This window comes from Magnolia sinica, chromosome 18 (genome assembly GCF_029962835.1).
Source record: "Magnolia sinica isolate HGM2019 chromosome 18, MsV1, whole genome shotgun sequence".
Classification (NCBI taxonomy): Eukaryota; Viridiplantae; Streptophyta; class Magnoliopsida; order Magnoliales; family Magnoliaceae; genus Magnolia; species Magnolia sinica.
In genome coordinates this window covers 62,110,210-62,130,952 of record NC_080590.1, presented here as the reverse complement: position 1 = coordinate 62,130,952, position 20,743 = coordinate 62,110,210, and the positions used below count along the sequence as shown (strand labels likewise).

General features: G+C 36.7%; 1 protein-coding gene across 1 annotated transcript in view; it reads right to left on the bottom strand.

The window, feature by feature from the left end:
- Window positions 1-1,364: 1,364 nt before the first annotated feature.
- LOC131233164 (serine/threonine-protein kinase EDR1) overlaps window positions 1,365-20,743 on the bottom strand; it is a 71,114-nt gene continuing 51,735 nt past the window's right edge. Inside the window, exons 6-13 of the mRNA XM_058229775.1 lie at window positions 17,318-17,386; window positions 17,058-17,158; window positions 13,285-13,363; window positions 13,110-13,208; window positions 9,162-9,230; window positions 9,011-9,060; window positions 2,000-2,176; window positions 1,365-1,879 (exon numbers count right to left, since the gene is read on the bottom strand). Coding sequence (XP_058085758.1) covers window positions 1,744-1,879; window positions 2,000-2,176; window positions 9,011-9,060; window positions 9,162-9,230; window positions 13,110-13,208; window positions 13,285-13,363; window positions 17,058-17,158; window positions 17,318-17,386 — 780 coding nt within the window. The 3' untranslated portion in view covers window positions 1,365-1,743. The remainder of the gene's footprint in view (window positions 1,880-1,999; window positions 2,177-9,010; window positions 9,061-9,161; window positions 9,231-13,109; window positions 13,209-13,284; window positions 13,364-17,057; window positions 17,159-17,317; window positions 17,387-20,743) is intronic.

The following is a 20,743-nucleotide window of genomic DNA, read 5'->3' as shown; positions in this document are numbered from 1 at the left end:
AATGTACTCAAATATTATATTAGTGGATATGTGGTGATAATGTTTTGGTGACTTGGGTACACTTGCGACTATGCTCCTTTACAAAAAAAATAAAAAAATAAATAAAAATAAAATAAAATAAAATTCACTTTGAAAATTCTCCTTGTAGGATCTCAAGATCGGAACCTGGTACATAAGAGCTATGAACCGAGAATGAGGTATTACGGAAGCTGTCGGCACCGGATTCGGCGGCCGAAAATTTTATAGAACTGATTTCCGAGTTTAGGGCATGACAAAAAGAGTGAAATGATCAAAGGTTTATATTAATCTAATCTAATAATCATTCTATCCATCTATGACAGATCCCATGTCATAAACGGTTTGATCTTCGAACGTGATCCCATGCAAGAGTGCCTTTAAACTACATGTTTTTTTTAAGGCACACACCCATAAACACCACAATGGGTACTCGAACCCATTAATTTAAGTGTCGAAAATTTTGTGATTCTACCACTAAGCCACGAGTAAGGTCCCATTTAAACTACATATTATTACAATTGGAACCACTCAAGTCTTTACCTGTCCATTCTTTTTAGATAAGCGTGGCATATTTGATTGTTTAAATTACATGTTATTAGAATTGGAACCACTCACGTCTTTAAGTTGTCCACTCTTTTTAGATAAGAGTGGCATATTTGATTGTTGAACAGGGCGAACAAGTTGTACCCAGTGCCAGCCTGGCCTGGACACCAGCCCCAGATTTCAAGCTTGGGCCTGGCCGACTGCCACCACTAGGAAAGATATTCTATTAATAATGTTGCGAGTATGGTCATACATTCTCACTTTTTATCAAAATATCTGTTTGTAAAAGGTTTTGAAGCCAATCTGTCTTGAATCTTTGAGAAGCAGTTTCAAAGTAATCTTTGTAGCTGCGGTATATATTTCTTCCCTTGTTATGAATGTGCTCCATCCCATCCCAGCCCATCTCATCTCATCGACACTATTAATGGCATTTGTGTCGTGTTGAATGACTGACAAAGTCCCAAAATGATTGGTGTACTCAAACCTTCTCTTGGAAACAATGATTGTTGGCATTCTAAACGGCCATCCATGCACTAGATTGCCAATCCTGATCACCCTGAACAGTGCACATGTTGAGTAAAAAGGAATAGAAAGAAAGCACAGTGATAACTTAAAATATGGACCAACCACTGTATTAGCAAAGGCAATTTGCGTAAATTTCACAAAAAAAAAAAAAAAAAAAAAAAAAAAAAAAAAAAAAAAAAACAAAACAAAACAAAAAATGATGCCTTTCGCATGATAACATGTACTGCCCAAAGAACATATCATGTTAATGATCCAGCTTTTCCTTTTTTTCCTTAACAAAACAAAAAATCACTTCACCACCCAATTACAGTCTGAATTTTGTCTAATTACAAACGTCTGATATATATGCACGACTCCATTTACAACATACACCCAAACATTTTGGCTTCCAAAAGATTTTTGAGTAAGACACTGACCCTGTACAAAAATTGCCATCGCACATCTTTTATGTAAGGCTGCAGCCATGAGAGAGAGAGAGAGACACGCATATATATATATATATATATATATATATATATAATTTAATTTAATCAATACAGAAGCTAAATGACCCAACACTGTTCCACTTATCTTTCTTTTTCTTTTTCTTTCTTTTTTTTTTTTTTTTTTTTCCTCACACAACACTTCCTTTATATTCACAATTGAGAAGCTGATAATTCAAGGGGTAGAATTTACTGATATCTCTTGAGGCAAGTGGGAGCTTTGCGTATCCTGATGAGATGAGATGGCGAGCTGCTGCAGCGGTTTAAGTGCAGACGTCAGTTGCGCAAAAGAAGGCCTCAAGCTTGGATCGCTGAAAAAGAAAACACCCAACCAAACAAAGCACATTCATTAGGATAGCAAGGTAAGCTCTTTCGAAAAATGCTTTAAATGAAATTCTTCTGGCAACTGGCACGTGTTTTCAATTACTTACGTCTGCCAACATTCCCAAATTATCCTGGCAACTAAGGGGTCTACTTCTTTTGGAATCTCAAGACGGCGATTCTGGAAACCGACAGCACCCACCACCTGCATTGGATTCATCCCACTCCAAGGCATTCTCAATGTTGCTAACTCCCACAGGATGACCCCAAAGCTATAAACATCACACCTGAAAAAGTCCGGCCATACACCAACAATGGATAAAGCTTACAACAAATGGTACATATAACAACAAAATCAACAAGAACAACAACAGATATTAACAATAACAATAATAAACCTTTTATTTATCCTTCAAATCTATTACAGTGCATGTGGCAAATAAATGAGCTCTGGACAGTTCATCTGACCTGCATGGTTTTCTTAAAGATATTAATGGTATAATTTACTATGTTCTTCTATATCTCCATGAATCTAGGAACTTTTGCTCGCATTATCTCATTTGGTCTACGTACCGGAACTGTAACATTCAAGATCATACACGAAAGATCCGTTTTTGGCTCTCTTCAGCCCTAAGTCTCTCATCACTAGGTCACCAGTAGGTTTTTCAGAAAACTCCCATCTATTCTGCCATGGATGTTAGGCAAGACTATATTTCTTGGTTTCAATAGGACTCCTTACGAGCATTGTTTCTATCTAATATTATCTAAAAGTAATCACATTATTAATGACTGGATGAAACCGAGAAATAACCCCTCATGTGTAAATTTATAGAAGATCTCCTTTAAGATCAAACAATTCCGTTGAACTGAGTATGTTTGTATGTGATAGCATCTACTATACCAGGAGTATCTCCATGGATCCAAACGCCCTGTTTCAAGCCAGTATAGCCATATCGTTCATGAATAAAACCGGTATTTAGGGTCGTCCTTAATATTAAGCCCATCTTACCAAGGGGCTGATGATTTTGTCCAACATGCTCAAAACAAGAAAAGCATCATCATCGAAAATCTGGATATTTCTCACCATTCAAACACGCACAGCATGATAACAGTGGAAGCATTCTCCACAGGTTCCTCCCCCAGGAAGAATGAAACCCTGGTCTACCACCCCAACCTCTTTACCAGTTTGCCCCTGGAAGACCTAAGAAACTCTGAAATGGCTAAGAAAGTAACCTTGAATCTTATTCATAACTTAACCATCACAAATAGTGGAAGTGTCATCGCAAGCATATCAAGAATTTCTAAGGTCAACCTGTATGATGTCTCAGCTCCAGCACTGGCCAGTGTTACAAGCAATGAATGGTCAGGTACTTCAAACAGGTAAGCTATATATATTGTAGTGTCTGATACTCTGATTTTATTTATAGGTTTTGCTAATGCAACACATGGGATGCCCAATCATCATTCAAGACGGTTCATAAAATAGTACCATTAGGGGCAAGCCATGGTACAAGAATCACGCGGATCAATGGATCCTTACTTTATGAATGAGGCCAATTTGTTCCATCTTTTTTTACAAGCCCTAGATCTCATGGTTAAGAGTTATAAAACCGAAGTGCTATTTTGGAATCATAAGCAATATATTGTGGGATCTATCAAATAGATGGTTCAAGATGATTCTTGAACCTACTTGTTTCTCTGCTCAATCTTGATAGTCCATTTTCCATACTATTAGTCAAATGCTTAGGATCATCCAATTGGTGTGATTTTTGCACCAATGGCCTGTCCCTAGTTGTATGGAAGAATTGATGGTTCAAATTTACAATTGACTAGAGCATCCCACATGTCAATTAAAAAAGCTTTGGGGACATTGCTAATGTCCCCATGAAGGTGGGAACATTAGAAAAATCCTCATTTATAAAATTATAATATCCATACCAACCCATAGCCATGCCATATTCTTGCCATATCTAGGTATTTACACCACATCCATGCCCCATCCACAACATATCCACGCCATATCTGGGCATCATAGTAGTTTCGCATGTTATTTCCTATAATGTGTTATCAGTGTTTTAAATAGTGAATAGCATGTACCACAGTGTTCACCCCTCTGAAGCGTGAGCTACATGCTACTTACAGATTCTTAATCAAGGTTGCACTTGGTTGCATCAATTTCATAATATTCTACACCAAATTAGACTGTTAATAGTAAAATTTAACAAAATTTCATGATATTTGGTGCACAAAATGCAACCTAAAGTAATAGCAAAGGGCAACGTTCAAGTATAAAGGTAAAGAAAGAGAGCAACGAAACTGATTTAATAATGTTACTCATATTATTTTACTAAAAACATTGAAAAGATTATCTAATTTTTATTGAAAATAGAAAATATAACAAACCATTGAAAACATTAATTGATTTGAACGTTGTAGTGAAAAATAACTTGCAATGTGAACTCTGTAGCATGTAGTGTAGCATATATAGCGTGTAACATATGCAAATTATCATGTAGCGTAAGTTACACACGACTTAAGCTATTTTCATGAGCTACGTAGCGTTAAGGCTAAGCTACGATATGTAACGTAAGCTACACACTATACAGCTTAGCTATTTAAAATAGCGTGTTATACAAGTAAAACACATTAAATGAAGGTAACATACACTAGTCTACAACTCACACTTAAAAACTCAACTTGTGTGAAAGGACAATCGGGTCAAGTTGACCAACTAGGTCGAGTCACAACGACTCGGTAATATTTAATATTTAAAATATAACAACATATAAATAATGCAAAGTCTTAGATAGTAGTCTTATTTTTTCATTGAGTTTTCTTGGGTTTTTTTTGAAACATTGTAGAGTCAAATCAAGTTTCTTTCGAGTCTTGACCGAGCCACAACCAAATCGAGTTTTTTTTTTTTCAAGACGTAATGAAATCTGATCGGGTTGAGTCAAAAGTTTTTCAAGTTTTTGAACTATGCCACAATTAGTTACATTACTCTTTTAGTTCAATAACTTGGGTAGCAAAAACAATTGATTCTCCGTGATCACTATATTACTTATCAACTATTCTAGAAGAAACTCTGGGATGCATACTTTCCTCGCATCATGATTTTTAGCATCAGTCACCTCATGCCTCCAGTTGTATGTCATGGTGTGCCATAACGGTTGTTACGGGGCTATAAAGGCCATTATGTAAAGGTAACGGTAGCAACTGTTACACGTTATGAGATAGTAACGGCCATTACGGAAAAATTGACTTGTAACTACTGTTACAGGGGCCATAACAGCCCATTACACCCCCCGAAACAGCCTGTTATGAGGCAGATACAAGGTTTTCTTATTTTTTATTTTCAAAAAAAAAAAAGAAAAAAAGAAAAAGAGAGAGACTGTAATGGCCGTTATGGACCATATCATAAAGGTACTAGTGGTGGCCGTTACGACCACCGTTATTGTTACAAAATACCCAGTTGTACGATTTAAGGAAAGATGGAAAATAATCATTAGTCTATACCTGAGACTAAAATCCCAACTTAGTAGAGTCCTTCAAGGAATTCCATTACTCTAATATGTCTCATCTCCATGGGCCTGTTTGTTTTGCCAAATTCCATGCTAAAGTAACGCAAATGGGCTATCATTTCTATTTCACAACGTTTGTTTAAACATGTATTATGGCACATACTTCGAGGAACAAATGCAAATGTAATAGGAGACGGGTAATGGAGTTTGCAATCATTACAATTTTACATTGTAAAATTGTACAATTTTACAAAAATAAAAACAAACAATGTAAGCAATGCATCGTTTTAGCCAAATGCAGTTGATGTCACCAAACAAGTAAAGCAAATTGTAATCATTACCCATTTCCTTCACTTATGTAATTGGTGAAACAAACAGGCCCTAAAAAACAAGGAACTTCGGAACTTCAAGATTTCAGGTTGATCGGTCTAATAAGCAACGTATACAAGATCCTGGCAAAAACCGTGGCAAACACGCTAAAGAAGTTGATGCAAGGACTTATACCCCGCTTTCAAGGAGCTTTGTAGAGAATCATCAGATTCTCGATGGTATATTGATAGATAATGAATTCATTAATTCAAGAAAGGCCAACAAAGATTCAAGGATTGTATGCAAAATTAACATGTAAAAGGCTGGCAGGGACGATTGGGGTTTCCTTACCTACATATGAGCAGCGTTTGAAATATCGATATCTTGTTACATATTGCATCCTTGGGATATAGATACATATCAGTTATCACACGGGATATATCGTTTGTATCGGGTAATTTATCGCAAATTTTGGGAAACATAGGGGAAATGGTTGAATTTTTCAATGAAAGTTCAAGGATTGTTTTAAAATACCTTAATACACACTTTTAAATCATAACATCTCAAAAAAGAAGTGCGCATAATAGGTTTCCTTTGTATAGGGTCCAAAACTATGCGTTGTCTGACTGAACTAGTGCAACATATTCAAATTGAATGCATAACATTTAGGGTGTATATCATGATCATTTCATCAAACACTCCTAAATACTTCAAAATTAGTCTCAATTGACAGCTGGTTGAAGGAAAATTTCGAAAAATAATAATTTATTTTAATATTTTTTATTAATTTTTAATTTAAAATTATCTTTATTTTTCAAAATTTGACAAGGACTCAACAAATCAGCCGATCAGCCCTCATACATGCTTGATTTCATGTTTGGAGTGCAACATTGCAAGCAATTTGGGAGAAATAGGGAAATATTCGAATTTTCCCAATTTTCCCCAAAGCGGACCACCTACGCTCAAATTTCAAAATTATTGTGTATGTGATGATCATTTCATCAAATACTCCTAAATACTTCAAAATTAGTCTTAATTGACAGTTGGTTGAAGGAAAGTTTGAAAAAAAATATAGAGAACATGAAGAACCAATGGACAACGAAATCAAAGCTCCAAGTCCATGATTTTTCATGCAAACATGAAGAACTAATGGATTTGTAATCATTTGACACTGATTTAACATAATTTCAAAAAAAAAAAAAAAAAAGAGATCGAAAATTGAAGATGCTCACAGGATCAGACATGTGGGATATGCTGGCACTACTTGTGTGTTTCAGATCGCATAGGTGGGATACAAGATATTTCGTGGGATATATTGGCCAATATCGTCGATATTTAAAACATTGCATATGAGTAGGATGGTTTTTGGTGTTAAATGGAAGGGCTGGATGGGAGAATGCCATCAGCACATTTCTCCATCCTCATCAACGGATCACCTTCCAGCTTCTTCAGAAGTTCTAGGGCGTGCAGCAAGGGGACCCCTTTACCCCTTCCTATTATTGCTTGTAGTGTAAGGTTTGACCAGTTGGTTTCTTACAGGGGAAAGTTGGACTTGTAGAAAGGTTCAGAATGGGGAGATTACCCCTATTGCATCTCTAGTTCAACACAACATGATGGCGTTTTGCAAGGCAAACTCGCACAATGTAGCCACTATAAGGATCATACTCAGATGTTTTCAAGCAATTCCAGGCCTCAAAGTAAATCTTAGCAAAATCTCCATGGCAAGCATTGGAATCAGAAAGATCCAGCTCAAGCGTATAGTCGATAAGGTTGGTTGCAAAATCCAGTTTTTTTCCCATCTCATACCTGGGTCTCCCTCTGGGTGTTGATGCTGCATTCACATCTATTTGGGAACTGGTGGTGGAGACACTCGAGAATAGGTTACTTCTTGGAAGAGAAACTCTCTCTTGCTGGGGGTTAGGACCACTCCCATTAAATTGGCTTTGGCAAACCTCCCAATTCACTTCTTATCCCTGGATGAACAGTTTCTTAGTTGGAACAATAGTCCATTCCATAATAAAAGGATAACCTATGGAAGCCCGTGCCTTTCACTATATGTTGAGAAATGTGGAAGAAGAAGGAAAACAGAATATTTATGGATATCCAGATTTCATTGGAGGCTTTGTTGGAAAAGATGAAAGGCTATCATCGAATGGGCTTCCCAATCCCATTCCAAGTTGTTCTTTGGAATGTCATTATCCAAGATAGGCAATTAATGGCCCAGCATGGCAGCTTAGTTCCCTGTCTTGATTATACACTTCGTTTAACCCAGTCGGGTGGTTTTGCTGATTTGCTGTTCTGCTTTGTTTGTCGTTCAGGCTCTTTGTTCCCCAGGCTTCTTTTTATTTTTCACTCTTTTTTTTTTTTTTTATCGATTTAATAGAATTTCATCATTTGCTCAAAAAATAATAATAATAAAATAAAAAAATAAAAAGAAATAAATATAAAAAGAAGCCATGGCTGAGGCTTCACATAGCCAAGGTATATGCTTCATGTAGCTTTGGACATAAGCCTCAGCCTCAAGGTGCACACTTTACATGAGGCAAAAGCCACTCACACAAAATTCCTGTTATTTTTGTATTTGTTAATTTTTGGAACTCATTGTAATCTGTGATATTAATGTAGCCTCAGCAGTCACTATAGCTTGGAGATGCAAGAAAAATCTCATGTACATGTAGTAATCAACCACATATAATGTAAGTGTACACTTGCCATACCCGTGTCCTCAGATGCAGCTATTTATCCTGGTTCTAGACCATGGAAGATGCAAATTTGACATACATGATACATTTAGAAATACATTCATACTCTTAAGAAATGTGTCCTCAACGAATAGCTGAAAATACCAGCTAATGAATTTTTATTTGAAAAAGTTTACAACCATAATAATCTTCTGTCAAATGCTGCCATTGTGGATTTGTATTTTGGCCACTATTGCCATAGAATTTCTTGTAAACCCCTGGATCTCAAGAAGTAATCATTGAGTCAATTGGTCAGTTCAAGAGTAAAAAGACTGGGTCCTGAATTTTGGTCTTCCTAGCATTAAAGACTTTGTCCATTATAGATGTAATTCACAAAATCATGTTAACTGGAGGTCCTGCTTTCCCAGATACCACCAAAGTAATCAACTTCGCAAATACTTCATGGAAAAATTGAAATGGATCCTCAGCTAAGATGAAAAGAAGGAGATGTAACTGGCAGTCTACTGGAATAACAATATAAACACAAGTATCTTCTAATAAAATGTGATATACTAAAGAATCAAAGATAGGGATTGGTGGTAAGACTTACTTTTCATCGGATGGTTCATTGCGCAGAACCTCTGGAGCCATCCACTCAGGCTAAGGCATTCAAGAAAATGAGTTCAGAAAAAGAACTGCAGTGGACTGACCATTATTTTCAAAAACAAAATAAATTCTTTCATGTTTTTTTCCCTTCTTACCGTTCCAGCAGTGGATTTGGATGATAAAAACGTATTATGCTTCAAGCGTGACAGTCCAAAATCACAAACCTGTATTTTTTTCATCAGCATCAACCCAAATATGGTTTAGAAGAGAATACGAACACACTACACTGTAAGCATCACTTGCTGAAAATAAATCTACAACAACCAGGAAAAATTCAGACCGTGAACTAGAAACAAAATAGCTCCAACCACAACAGCAAACAACTAGATTCTGAATTCAGACTGGAAGCTGTAAGCTTCCCAAAACGTGGAGACAATCAAAACCTCTGTATGGAGACCAAGGCAAGGATGGCATGTAAGAAAGATCAAGAAGTTATTTTTTTTCTGCAAAGGCCAGCTCACTACATGGTTAACAATGTTTGCCAAAGCAACTAGTTGATTTCCTATTACTGGTTCTTCAACATCACATACATATTACAATGGTCAGTGAGGCAAAGAGTATTTAATTCTATACAAGATCAACATAGAGAAATATTTCTTACACGAGGTATTCCGTATCCATTACGATACAGCCATAAAGCTCGATACGTATAGGTAACGACCATAACTGTTACGCGATACGGAGGTAAAACAGAGCAGTTGGTTTTTTTGGGACCGTATCGGCCGTTACGGGGCATAACAACCATTAATCCCATAACGGTCGAAAAACTGCTACTTTTTTTTTTTTTTTTTCCTATTTAAATCCATTTTTCTCCTCATTTTTCAACTCTTCGCATTCCAAAAACATCCCTAGATTATTCTACAGCAGATTTCGACCACTCTTACTATAGTTTTAAGGATTAAAACCGAAGATTGAAGCAATTTTGGTGAATAAAGCTCCGACGGCCATTTTTTCAAAAAAAGAAAAAAGAAAAAAATGTTATTGATGCCTTTTTTTTCCTCAATTTTTAATTATAATGCTTGATTGTATGTGTAAATATTAGAGATACATAACCATGTCAATAAATTCACCAAACAACCAGATACAACACTCTCACCAAAGAGTAGATCACTATGCTACCATAAACATGTTTTAAAATATGAATATATATTTAGAATATTTACATTATTCTAGATTTTCTAAATATTTTTCCAAAAATTTTTGGGCAAAAAAAATTTCCACCATTACGAGGGGGGTCATAATGGTCGTTACACCCCCTTATTGGCCAATACCCATATCCGTAACAGTGGTGACCATTACGACCACCGTTACCAATACGGAATACTGTGTTCTTACAGAAATAATTGAAAACAGTCACAATCACTAGTGACTACTATATCCCTAACATGCACAAGTAATTTTTCAAACATGGGTTGCCCCCACTGGCAGGCCACTCCTCTTCCCTTTTTTGGCTTTGTTCATTTTTATTTTTCAATTTCAATTTAGAGTTTGAGACATATTAGAAATTACCATGAACAGATGATAAAGTAGAGCTATAGGAATCGGACTATGGTAGGGCCATATCTAATACAGTACACATGGCACAGTTGTGTACCAATTGGGTCCACCCATATACTGATTTACGACTTATGTATCAAAATCACACCAAATAGAAATTCCTATCCATTTGATCATGGCCATCAAGGCAATGGAAAAACGAAAGATTGAACATTGAAATATGTTAAATGTCAAATATTGCATATTTCCCCTTGTTTATATCTTGGTTTTATGAACATCATAATGCTTAATGGGTATATTTTATACATGTTTGTATTGCAAGGTAAATCTGAGAGCTTGGATTGAAAAGAATGTTAAAAGCATGGATTTGATGCTCAAGAATCACCAAGGCAAGGGATGGATCTTAGGAGACCAAGATTGAAGATTTCAATACCCCAAGATTCAAGGAAACCAAGTGGAGAAGGAAGGAAGTCGAAAGTGCAAAGTGCATAAATTTAGTGAATCTGAACTTTACGGTCTATGTCATCGACCACCAGTCGATGACATTGAACACGGGTCGATGACATCAAAGAATTATATGAAAATCAAGTTTGGTTGCTGGACAAATTGGATGCAATTCTCGATGACATCGAAGAATTACATGAAAATCAAGTTCGATTGTTGGATAAATTGGATGCAGTTCTCGATGACATCGAAGCCCTGTTCAATTGCTCGAAGACCTGCTCGATGACATTGAAGGCAATTCGATGACATCGAGATTTTTACGGATTTCTAGAGCAACTTGCTAGAACGCTCTGGACACATTCTCGATTACCCGACCACCCTTCAATGACATCGAAGGTATATTCGATAACATGAAGAGTTAAGCAATGCGAAAGGCGTTATGCAGTGCGAAAAGGCGCGACTTCCGGATTCAAGTTACATTCGATGACATTGAAGGCGTTACGCAGAGTGTGTAAATTTGAGGCAGTTTCCAAAGACGGTCGGACAAAGGCTATAAATATGGGTTCTTTGAGTAGTTTTAAACACGAAATAAGTTTTAAGAAGTAGAGCCAAAGGATGGAGCAGCCTCCCAAGAGTTTTTCTTCCTTCTTCATTTATTTTTAAGGTTTTAGATCCAATCATGTCTATGGTTGGCTAAACCTCTTAGCTAGGGCTAAGAGGTGAATCTTGTAGCGTGTTGGGATGATTTTCTTGCTTTGATTTTTGTTCTTGTTGAACCTCATTGATTTCTAGTTTGATATTACAGGAATATTTTTAGTTTTCTATGATTTATTGTGACTCAAATTACAATAGATGCTGTGATAGCTTTGGATATCTTGTTTTCATGTTTTGAGATTGTGAGATTGGTAAATCCTATTGTTCACCATCGTCTCTTGGGCATGGTAGGATGATGGAATCCCTTCCAATCATCACAATACTCCTTCATTAAGGACTAGATCAATGAAAAGTTCAAAGATTTGATTTAATTGCTTTATCTTCCAATTGGATAGGATAGGACTCCAATTCCAGTTGTGTTTCTTAAATCAAGTAAGGTAGCATCCTGATAGCTACAAGTGGATCCTTGGCACCCTAGTTTCCACCTTTCAATTGATAGTTTTAATCAACATCATTCACAATTACTCTCTTTTATTCTAGATTTAGGTTTAGATCTTCTTCTAGTTCTAGTTCTAGTTATTTTCAAAATACGTACAAGTTTAGTCCCTGTGGATTCGACCTCGATCTCACCGAGTTATTACTACATCGCGACCCTACACTTGGGGTTGTGAACAAAATACTTAGTGGAGTAAATTGAAGAGAGGTGATAAATGATAAATAGGATTGTCTAATAGGGTCGAGTTTTATATAATAAGCCATCCTTAGTAGGGCCCAGTAGATGGATGAACCAGACTGATAATTCAACCTGTCACTTGTGTTGTGGAAAGATGGCCCTACCACATTCTATTCTTCCCACTCAACCACATGGTTTGTATCATCATCTCACCCCCAATCTACAACTACTTGGGATGAAAAACATATTATTAATGTTTTTTGCCAAATTGGATATCTGGTGGATTAGTTATGGCAAGGTATCCCCAACTATATCAGTACATGTGCCAACACCATAGCTTTGGGCGATCCATGACCACATGATGAGTGAGGTTGCTTGACTTTTTGAGCCAGCACATGTTAAGAGTGGGTTCCACCTATGAATGACCCTAGAGTCTCGACATTATGAGTGGGTTCCAACGAATGGCACTAGATCAAAAACTGAGCATTGATTTTTCATTCAATTGTTGCCACAACACATATCATCTTGATTTTAGGAAAGAGACTGCATGGTGGGGACCACCTATGAAGTGACTTAGATCCTGCACAACTTTATATATTATCATCTGTTTAAAATCTTTCCACGCGTGCACCCACGCATCGTGCGGTTCCCTACTAGTTTCATCTGATAAAGTCAATAAAACCAAATAAAGGTATCACTTAAAAGCTCCTAAAGAAAAAATAATAATAATAATAATTAACAAATAAATCTCAGGATCTTTAGTAAAAAGTAGTACCTTAACATTCCAATTTTTATCAACCAACAGATTGGGTGATTTCAGATCCCGGTGGACAATTGTTGGTATGCTAGTGTGCAAGCAATTCATACCTTTTGCCTGCAAAGCAACAGAAATTCCTTTATATTGCACAAGAAATATGACGAAAGCATCTCAGTTGTTGATCATGCCATACCACATCCAGAGCCATTTTGATTCTGCGCTTTTCATCAATTTGACAATTAGGACGATGAAGAATCCGATACAAGCTTCCTCTGGAAAACAAAATTCATGAATTATTTCCATATACATGCATGGAAAATAAACTATATATATATATATATATAGTGGATATTATCAATTGTCAATATTTCCAAGGGATTACTGGAGGAAAGAAGAATACAGTACTTCCTCATCACTCGAAAGTCACAAGAAAAATACGGATAACAAGAATGACACTTCAAACTGATAGGTTAAGGTTACAATATGGTTCAGCCTTTAAAAAATTGCAGCAAAAAGAGAAAAGAGCATTGCATAAGAGAAAATAAACATGCCAAGGGAAGAGGTGTCATAGGGAATTCATCTTGTCGGCCAACATGGTAAAATCGAAGTTAAGCTTTTATCTCAACAAATAATGAGGCTTCTAAAACGGACAAGATACAGAAATGACGAGTATCTGACTCAATCCACCTATCAAAACGATGAGAATTCAATGCCCAACCTACTAAAATTGATCAATTAAACACACCAGACAAGAATATTGCAATAGAGAGGGATAAACAGCTTACTGAAATTGAAATCTCTACACTAGTCCTTACTATTCTTTTGATGAACTCAATCCTATATGATGCGCTTAATCTTTCTTTGATGACAACGATGTTGGATGATGATGATGAATGATGTGATAATGATATGATTGATTGATACAGTTGGGTATATGTGGACCATTTATATAGTTAGATTGCCTTTCAGCTATTGGCAAATGTCATTCATATAGGGGGCAGAAATGGGCGGAAGACCATTTGAGGGGGCAGAACACGTCATATATCTATGTGCATGGCACGTGTCAGAGATCCAGGCCATTCATTAAGCAGGGCACATTGCGAACACGCCACATGCCAAAATTTTGGAGTAGCACATTCATCAAGTGAGCCACACATGTATGTTGAATCTGGACTGTTGGACCCTATCTTTGACTGCCCATTTTTCCCATAAAAGTTTGACCTGCCTCATCAGCCAACCAACACTGTTTTTAGGTTCATGGCATGTCCATGGTATGCTCTACCTCATGTATAGCCCGGATCTATGACAAGGTGACCAGTCTGCCCAAATCTCTGACACCTATTCTGCACCCTCACATGAGGCACCCGGTTGAATAACAACTCTTAATCCTCTGCAAAACTTGTCATAGGAAGCACGTGCAACATGCTAGTTCTGTGGGGCCTGCTTTGATGTTTATGTGACATCTACTACATCCATTAGTTTCCACTTCATATTCACCATACACCAAGAGAGAGAGAGAGAGAGAGAGAGAGAGAGAGAGAGATTAACTTAGCCCAATACTCAGGTGGGTCACACCATGGGAATAATGTAAAATCACAACTAAAACCTCTATATCCACTCAGTGCCGACAACCTGAGTTTTGTATCACTCGCTAATTTTGTGGATCTCTTCATCCGGGTGGTGTTAACCTGTTGAAACAGGTTGGATGGCTTTTAAACAATACAATGGGACGCAGGAAGGTTTCTATGGTGGGCATCCAATCCCACCATTTCCTGTGTAGGCTACCTTGAGTTTTGGATCACTGATTATCAGGTTAAGTCCTAACATGAGGTTAATTAACTAATGTGTAGAGTGGATGTCACACAAACATCACAATGGAAAAATGACCTAATCTCTAATTTGTCACACTTTTTTGTTAAAATAGGCTAATTGTTTAACAAAACAAATGAAAAATTCTAAGTTATAATTTTTTACATTTTTTTTGGCTGAAATGCACCAACTGTTTAATTATACATATTAGACTCCTAACCTCTGATTTGAACACGTTTTGGTTTTAAAACGGCTTAACCTCTAATTTGATTTCGTACACGTCTTCGTTAAAATTGGCCAATTGTGTTCACTTAGGTATGTCTACAAGACGTGTTTATTTTCACATAAGAAATTCTTAATAAACAGTAACCTTCCCAAAGAAATTCTTGATACCAAAGATTTGTTCATTGTAAATCTATTTTAAACTTGCCATAAGCAAAGCCATATGCCTAACATTTTGAAACATGTGCTTCTCTACACCTAAATCTGCTCCAACATCCGCTCACACTATAGGCAGACCATTATTGTTTTTTTTCTTAACCATGAAGTTTCAGCTTGCAAGCCACCAATCTAAGGGTTGGGAAGATCCCGATACAGAAATTTTCTGGGGACATGGTTCACCCAATGATGCATTGGATCAATTGTTTGAATCAATGAAATCTGGCACCACTTGCACAAGCTGACAATCTGAGGACAATACACATAACCTTGAAGTATAATCACTCCTACATAACCTTAGAGGATAATCACTCATTTCCAAATTCTGCAAAAATATTTGTGAAACTTCACTAATAAGTAGGATTCAATGTTCAAACTAAATAGTGCCTCAAATCCCACATGGAATCTCCAGTGCACTTTTTTTTTTCCCTGGTGGGGTCCACTGAAATCTCCAATGCGCAAATAATCAAATACCCAACCATTAGATGGAAGTCAATCTCTAATGCGCAAATAATCAAATACCCAACCATTAGATGGAAGTCTAGGTTGTTCCACTCTCTGAGCATGAGATGAGATATTCAAGTAATGATATATTCTCCTCAAAAACCATAGAATCACAGATGGTGTACTAGAACAAGGACATAAGCCCCAACAATTGTCATCTCCCATAACACATGCCACATGGTTAATGTCATCTCACACTACATTGTTGATGCAGGCCCAAGGTCCACCATGTGACCCAACACGTGCTGGGAAAATGACAATTGTTTATTTGGAAGATTGCCGTTGCTGATTCAGATTTTCTGAAGATTTTGGGGATAATTTCTGGATCTACTGTTACTATTTTTAGGCCATTGCAATTTGGCCAAATCTTTGACATAAGAGTTGTTGCTGTGCAATATCTTATCTCATATTTGAAATCAATCTAAGAGTTGGACAATCTTACTTAAAGATTCATAGGGATTCTAGTTTCTTTGAGGGTTTATGAAAAGGGTTATTCTAATAGGAAAAAGGCACTACATATATTCTGAATTCTGCACAGTTACCGATGTGACTAGTGAAGAAGTTTTGATTTCAATAAGTTGTTTATCCCTCTTTATTCAAAAACTCGTATGGTGTGTTCTTTGTCCATTCTGGAGATTCAAGTAATGAAATCTCATTGATTCAATAACTGAATAGCATCAATTCCATGCCTACCACTAATTGGTTCAAAAAAAGAAAAAAGAAAAAAAGTTAACTGCATCTGGTGCAAATATCCAATATGCTCAAGATCACAAGCCAGGTGACTCTGCATCTAAACATTCCAAGACTCCCAATGAAGTCATTCTTTATAAGTCTTTCCAAACCCATAACCCAACAATCAAGGCCGAGATTTAACAAAACTATGGCCATCAAAACCCAAACTTGAAATAGACTTCGATTATAAAAAAATCAATAATGAATTTAGAACTTTTAACAGGATAGCCATGATTACACCTACAGAATTCCAAACCTGCCATTGACCTCAAGGAACAGAATGAATTACTGGCAGAAGCTTGAAATCCACAACAGCAACATCAGATGAAACATTCTCAAGATTATCATAATCAGATCATAAGTTGAAAACAAGCATTCCTAAAATTTACTCAAGAAGTTGATACATTTCATACAAACACAATTGTGTTTTCTGCAAGTACCTCAATCACAATTAAAATATGGATTAGGGTTATCTCATTATACCTTGGAAGGAACTCGGTGACTATAGAGAGGTTAGGAGGACGGGTTACAGCCCCCATGAAAAGTACAACATTTGGATGGCGCAGCCTGCGCATTATTCTCACCTGACATGTAAAACAAAACATAGCATTAGTAGGTTAACTATTAGTGATTCAATGTCAACACACGACTGAAGTAAAGGAACAAAGGTATGGCCATATCTCTCATAAGAAATCCCCACTAATAAAAGAAGCATATTGCTGGAAGGGCAAGACTTCACTCACTTCACTTCTGAACTCAACCAAAGCATCTCCAGAAAAGTCCTGGTCTAAGAACTTCTTCACGGCTACTTCCTGAAGCAAAAAAACCCACCAGCAGGTAATAGAATCAGCTCTAACTTATTCCACTTCCTTACTGTCCTCAACAGAATTATGTTTCAATTTAATTTTATCCCAGTAGTAAATAAAGAAAATAGGATTAACGGATTGCACTACCAATTTAGTTGATAATGATTTCCAAGAAAAAGAATGATAAAGGACATCTACTACAGGATACATGTCCAAAAAAGATAACGTTCATGAAACAACTTCATAATAGTGTCTTTCTTTTTATGGATAACGAACAATTTTTTATAAGAAGCACAAAAGGAAACAGTGGAAGAGCCGAAAGAGAAACAGGGAAAGAGGGAAAAGATAGAGAAGACAAAAGGCAAAGGAAAAGAAGAGAATTCAATAATGAGGACTAGATTCCTCTATTGAGTCATGGAAACAAACACAACTTAATTCTTTTATAATTGAGAAAAAATAATTTAATGCAGTTAATCTAAAATGATGTGGAACAGTAACCAGTTGTACAGGGAAAAAAAAAACTACCCTGTCAAACAGCACAAAGCAACATTAGCCATTTGTGGGGTTAGGTTGTACTTCTAGTGAATATCAGGTGACACTAGCACCAGGACACTGGATTCATCGAGTCCAACTAAACTAACCAAAATACAGGAAATTACAAGCACAACTTCAAGGGGCAAAGACCCTCCAGTTGTGACACCCCTTGCACCTGACAGTCCTGGTTACCAGTGTTCAAAATATCGGTATCGCATTACATATCGCATCATTGGGATACAGATGCATAGCGGTTATCGCACGGGATATATTGTTTGTATCAGATAATTTATCGCACTTTTTGGGAAACATTGGAGAAATGGTTGAATTTTTCAAAGAAACTTCAGGAATTGTGTAAAAAGACCATAATACACACTTTTAAATCTTAACATCTCAAAAAAAAGAAATGCACATAATAGGTTTCCTTTATATAGGGTCCTAAGTTTTGCGATGTCTGACTGAACTAATGCAACTATATTCAAATTGAATGCATAACATCTAGAGTGTATGTGATGATCATTTCATTAAACACTCCTAAATACTTCAAAATTAGTCTCAATTGACAGCTGGTTGAAGAGAAATTTTGAAAGAAAAAAAATTATTTTTTTATTAATTTTAATTAAAAAATGATTTTTATTTTTCAAAAATTAACAAAGACTTAATAAACCAGTAGATTAGCCCTAAAACATGCTTTGATTTCACGTTTGGAGGGCAACATTGCAAGCAATTTGGAAGGAATTGGGGAAATTTCGAATTTTCCCCAAATTGGACCGCCTACACTCAAATTTCAAAATTACAATGTATGTGATGACCATTTCATCAAATACTCCTAAATACTTCGAAATTAGTCTCAAATGATAGCTGGTTGAAGGAATTTTTTTTAAAAAAATAAATAAATAAAAAATGGAAAACATGAAGAACCAATGGATATCAAAACCAAAGCTCCAACTCCATTTTTCATGCAAAACATGAAAAACCAATGGATTTATAACCATTTGACACTGATTTAACATAATTTCAACAACGACAAAAAAGGTTGGGAAATTGAAAACGCTCACCAGATCGAACATGTGGGATATATCGGCACTACAAGTGCATTTCGTATCGCACAGGTGGGATACAAGATATATCGTGGGATATATCAGCCGATATCATAAATATTTAAAATATTGTTGATTACCACTTAAGCTACCATCACATGCGTGTGTGTATCAGAGATCCTTGGCACACACATGTGCCTATATTACCCACTGCCTCTATACCCTGAAAAATCCAACCGTAGCTTCAATATAACACACTACAACCCTTAAAAACCCAAAATCAAGCCCACAAATGCACTCCAGCCCTAGCCTATATGCAGCCTTTAGTCTAAACTGCCTGTAAAACTTAACTGCAGGAGGTGTCCGTTCAGGGGGAAAAAAAAAATGGTGGCAACCCAATTTCTTTAACCAACCTAGTCCTGTAAATCACATTCCAACCCAATTTCTTTAACCATCGCCCATAACTTCCACAAATTATAGGTTTTTCCTGCAGATTGCTTGTTCACCGTTAGTACCAAACCTGTATCATCCCCTCACCCCAACTTCCAGCACATAACACAGTCCCGTAAATTTTCCCATTCTGTTAACTATCTGCGATGCACAATCCCAAGAATCAATCCGATGTCAGCCCTAAAACAGTGATGCTAAGCGAGCATCCGTTGAAGTTGAGCTTCTGCATATTATCAGGAGGCTGCAATGATGAACTTAAAGCCTTCAGAGGGCTTCCCCAAATTATATTGTCTCCATGATAAAGCATTGATGGTATTACTTATAGTTGCACAAAGCGTTTAGCGAAGCAGCCACAAGAGGGGGTGGGAGGGTTGGGGGCCAGTTCCCTTCAAGCCATATACCCAATGTTACAGAATTCCACTGCTGCCTTCCACAATTTCCGACCACCCTGACCCCATGCCTTCACCCTCCAATCCACTAAGAGCACCCAATCAAACTTGTGAGAAACCCACTTCACCCTGAACCTCTTGGGCACTGCATGCCAAAGGTGGCTAGCTGCAGAATGATGGATGAAAAGATGGGCCAGGCTTTCCTCCGAGTTGCAGCACATTGCACATCAATTCAGCATATGGAAGCTCCTCTTCTTCAGGTTGTCCACCGTAAGTATCCTATTGAGACATGATGACCCAAAAAATGCTTTGACCTTCAAACAAGGTATTCCGTATCAGTATCGGTGGGTGTAACGGTACCCACCGTTACCGATAGGGATACGCCCCGTATCAGCCAATACAGGGCCGTAACGGTGCATAATTTTTTTTTTCGCCAAAAAAAATATGGATTAAATCTGGAATATTCTAAATATTCCAAATATGCATTCATTTATAATTTGGAACATGTTTATGGTGGTGTAACGGTCCACTCTTTGGTGAGAAGTTGTATCAGACAGTCTGATGAATTTATGAACCAGAAAACCTAGATTTGATTGCAAAACTCGTATATTTAATTTTCTAACCATCTATTATCAATGGTAGATATATTATAATAAATGTAATATCAAAATATCTTACACGTGTAGGTGTTTGCAATTATTTTGCATAATTTATTCTATATTAAGTTATTAACATACATGAGGAGTGAGGTCTCTACTCTAGAGTCTAAACTAGAGTCCAAACTTGCATAAATTACAATATTCATTCTATTTTAAAGTATTCATTATTCAACATGTCAGAGACTTCTCCTCTTATCCTGCGGCTGTGATTACTGTCCTGCCATCCCCAAATCAAGAATATTTTAAAATAAAATAAAATTAAATAGTAGTGTCTGATATACTCCCCTACAA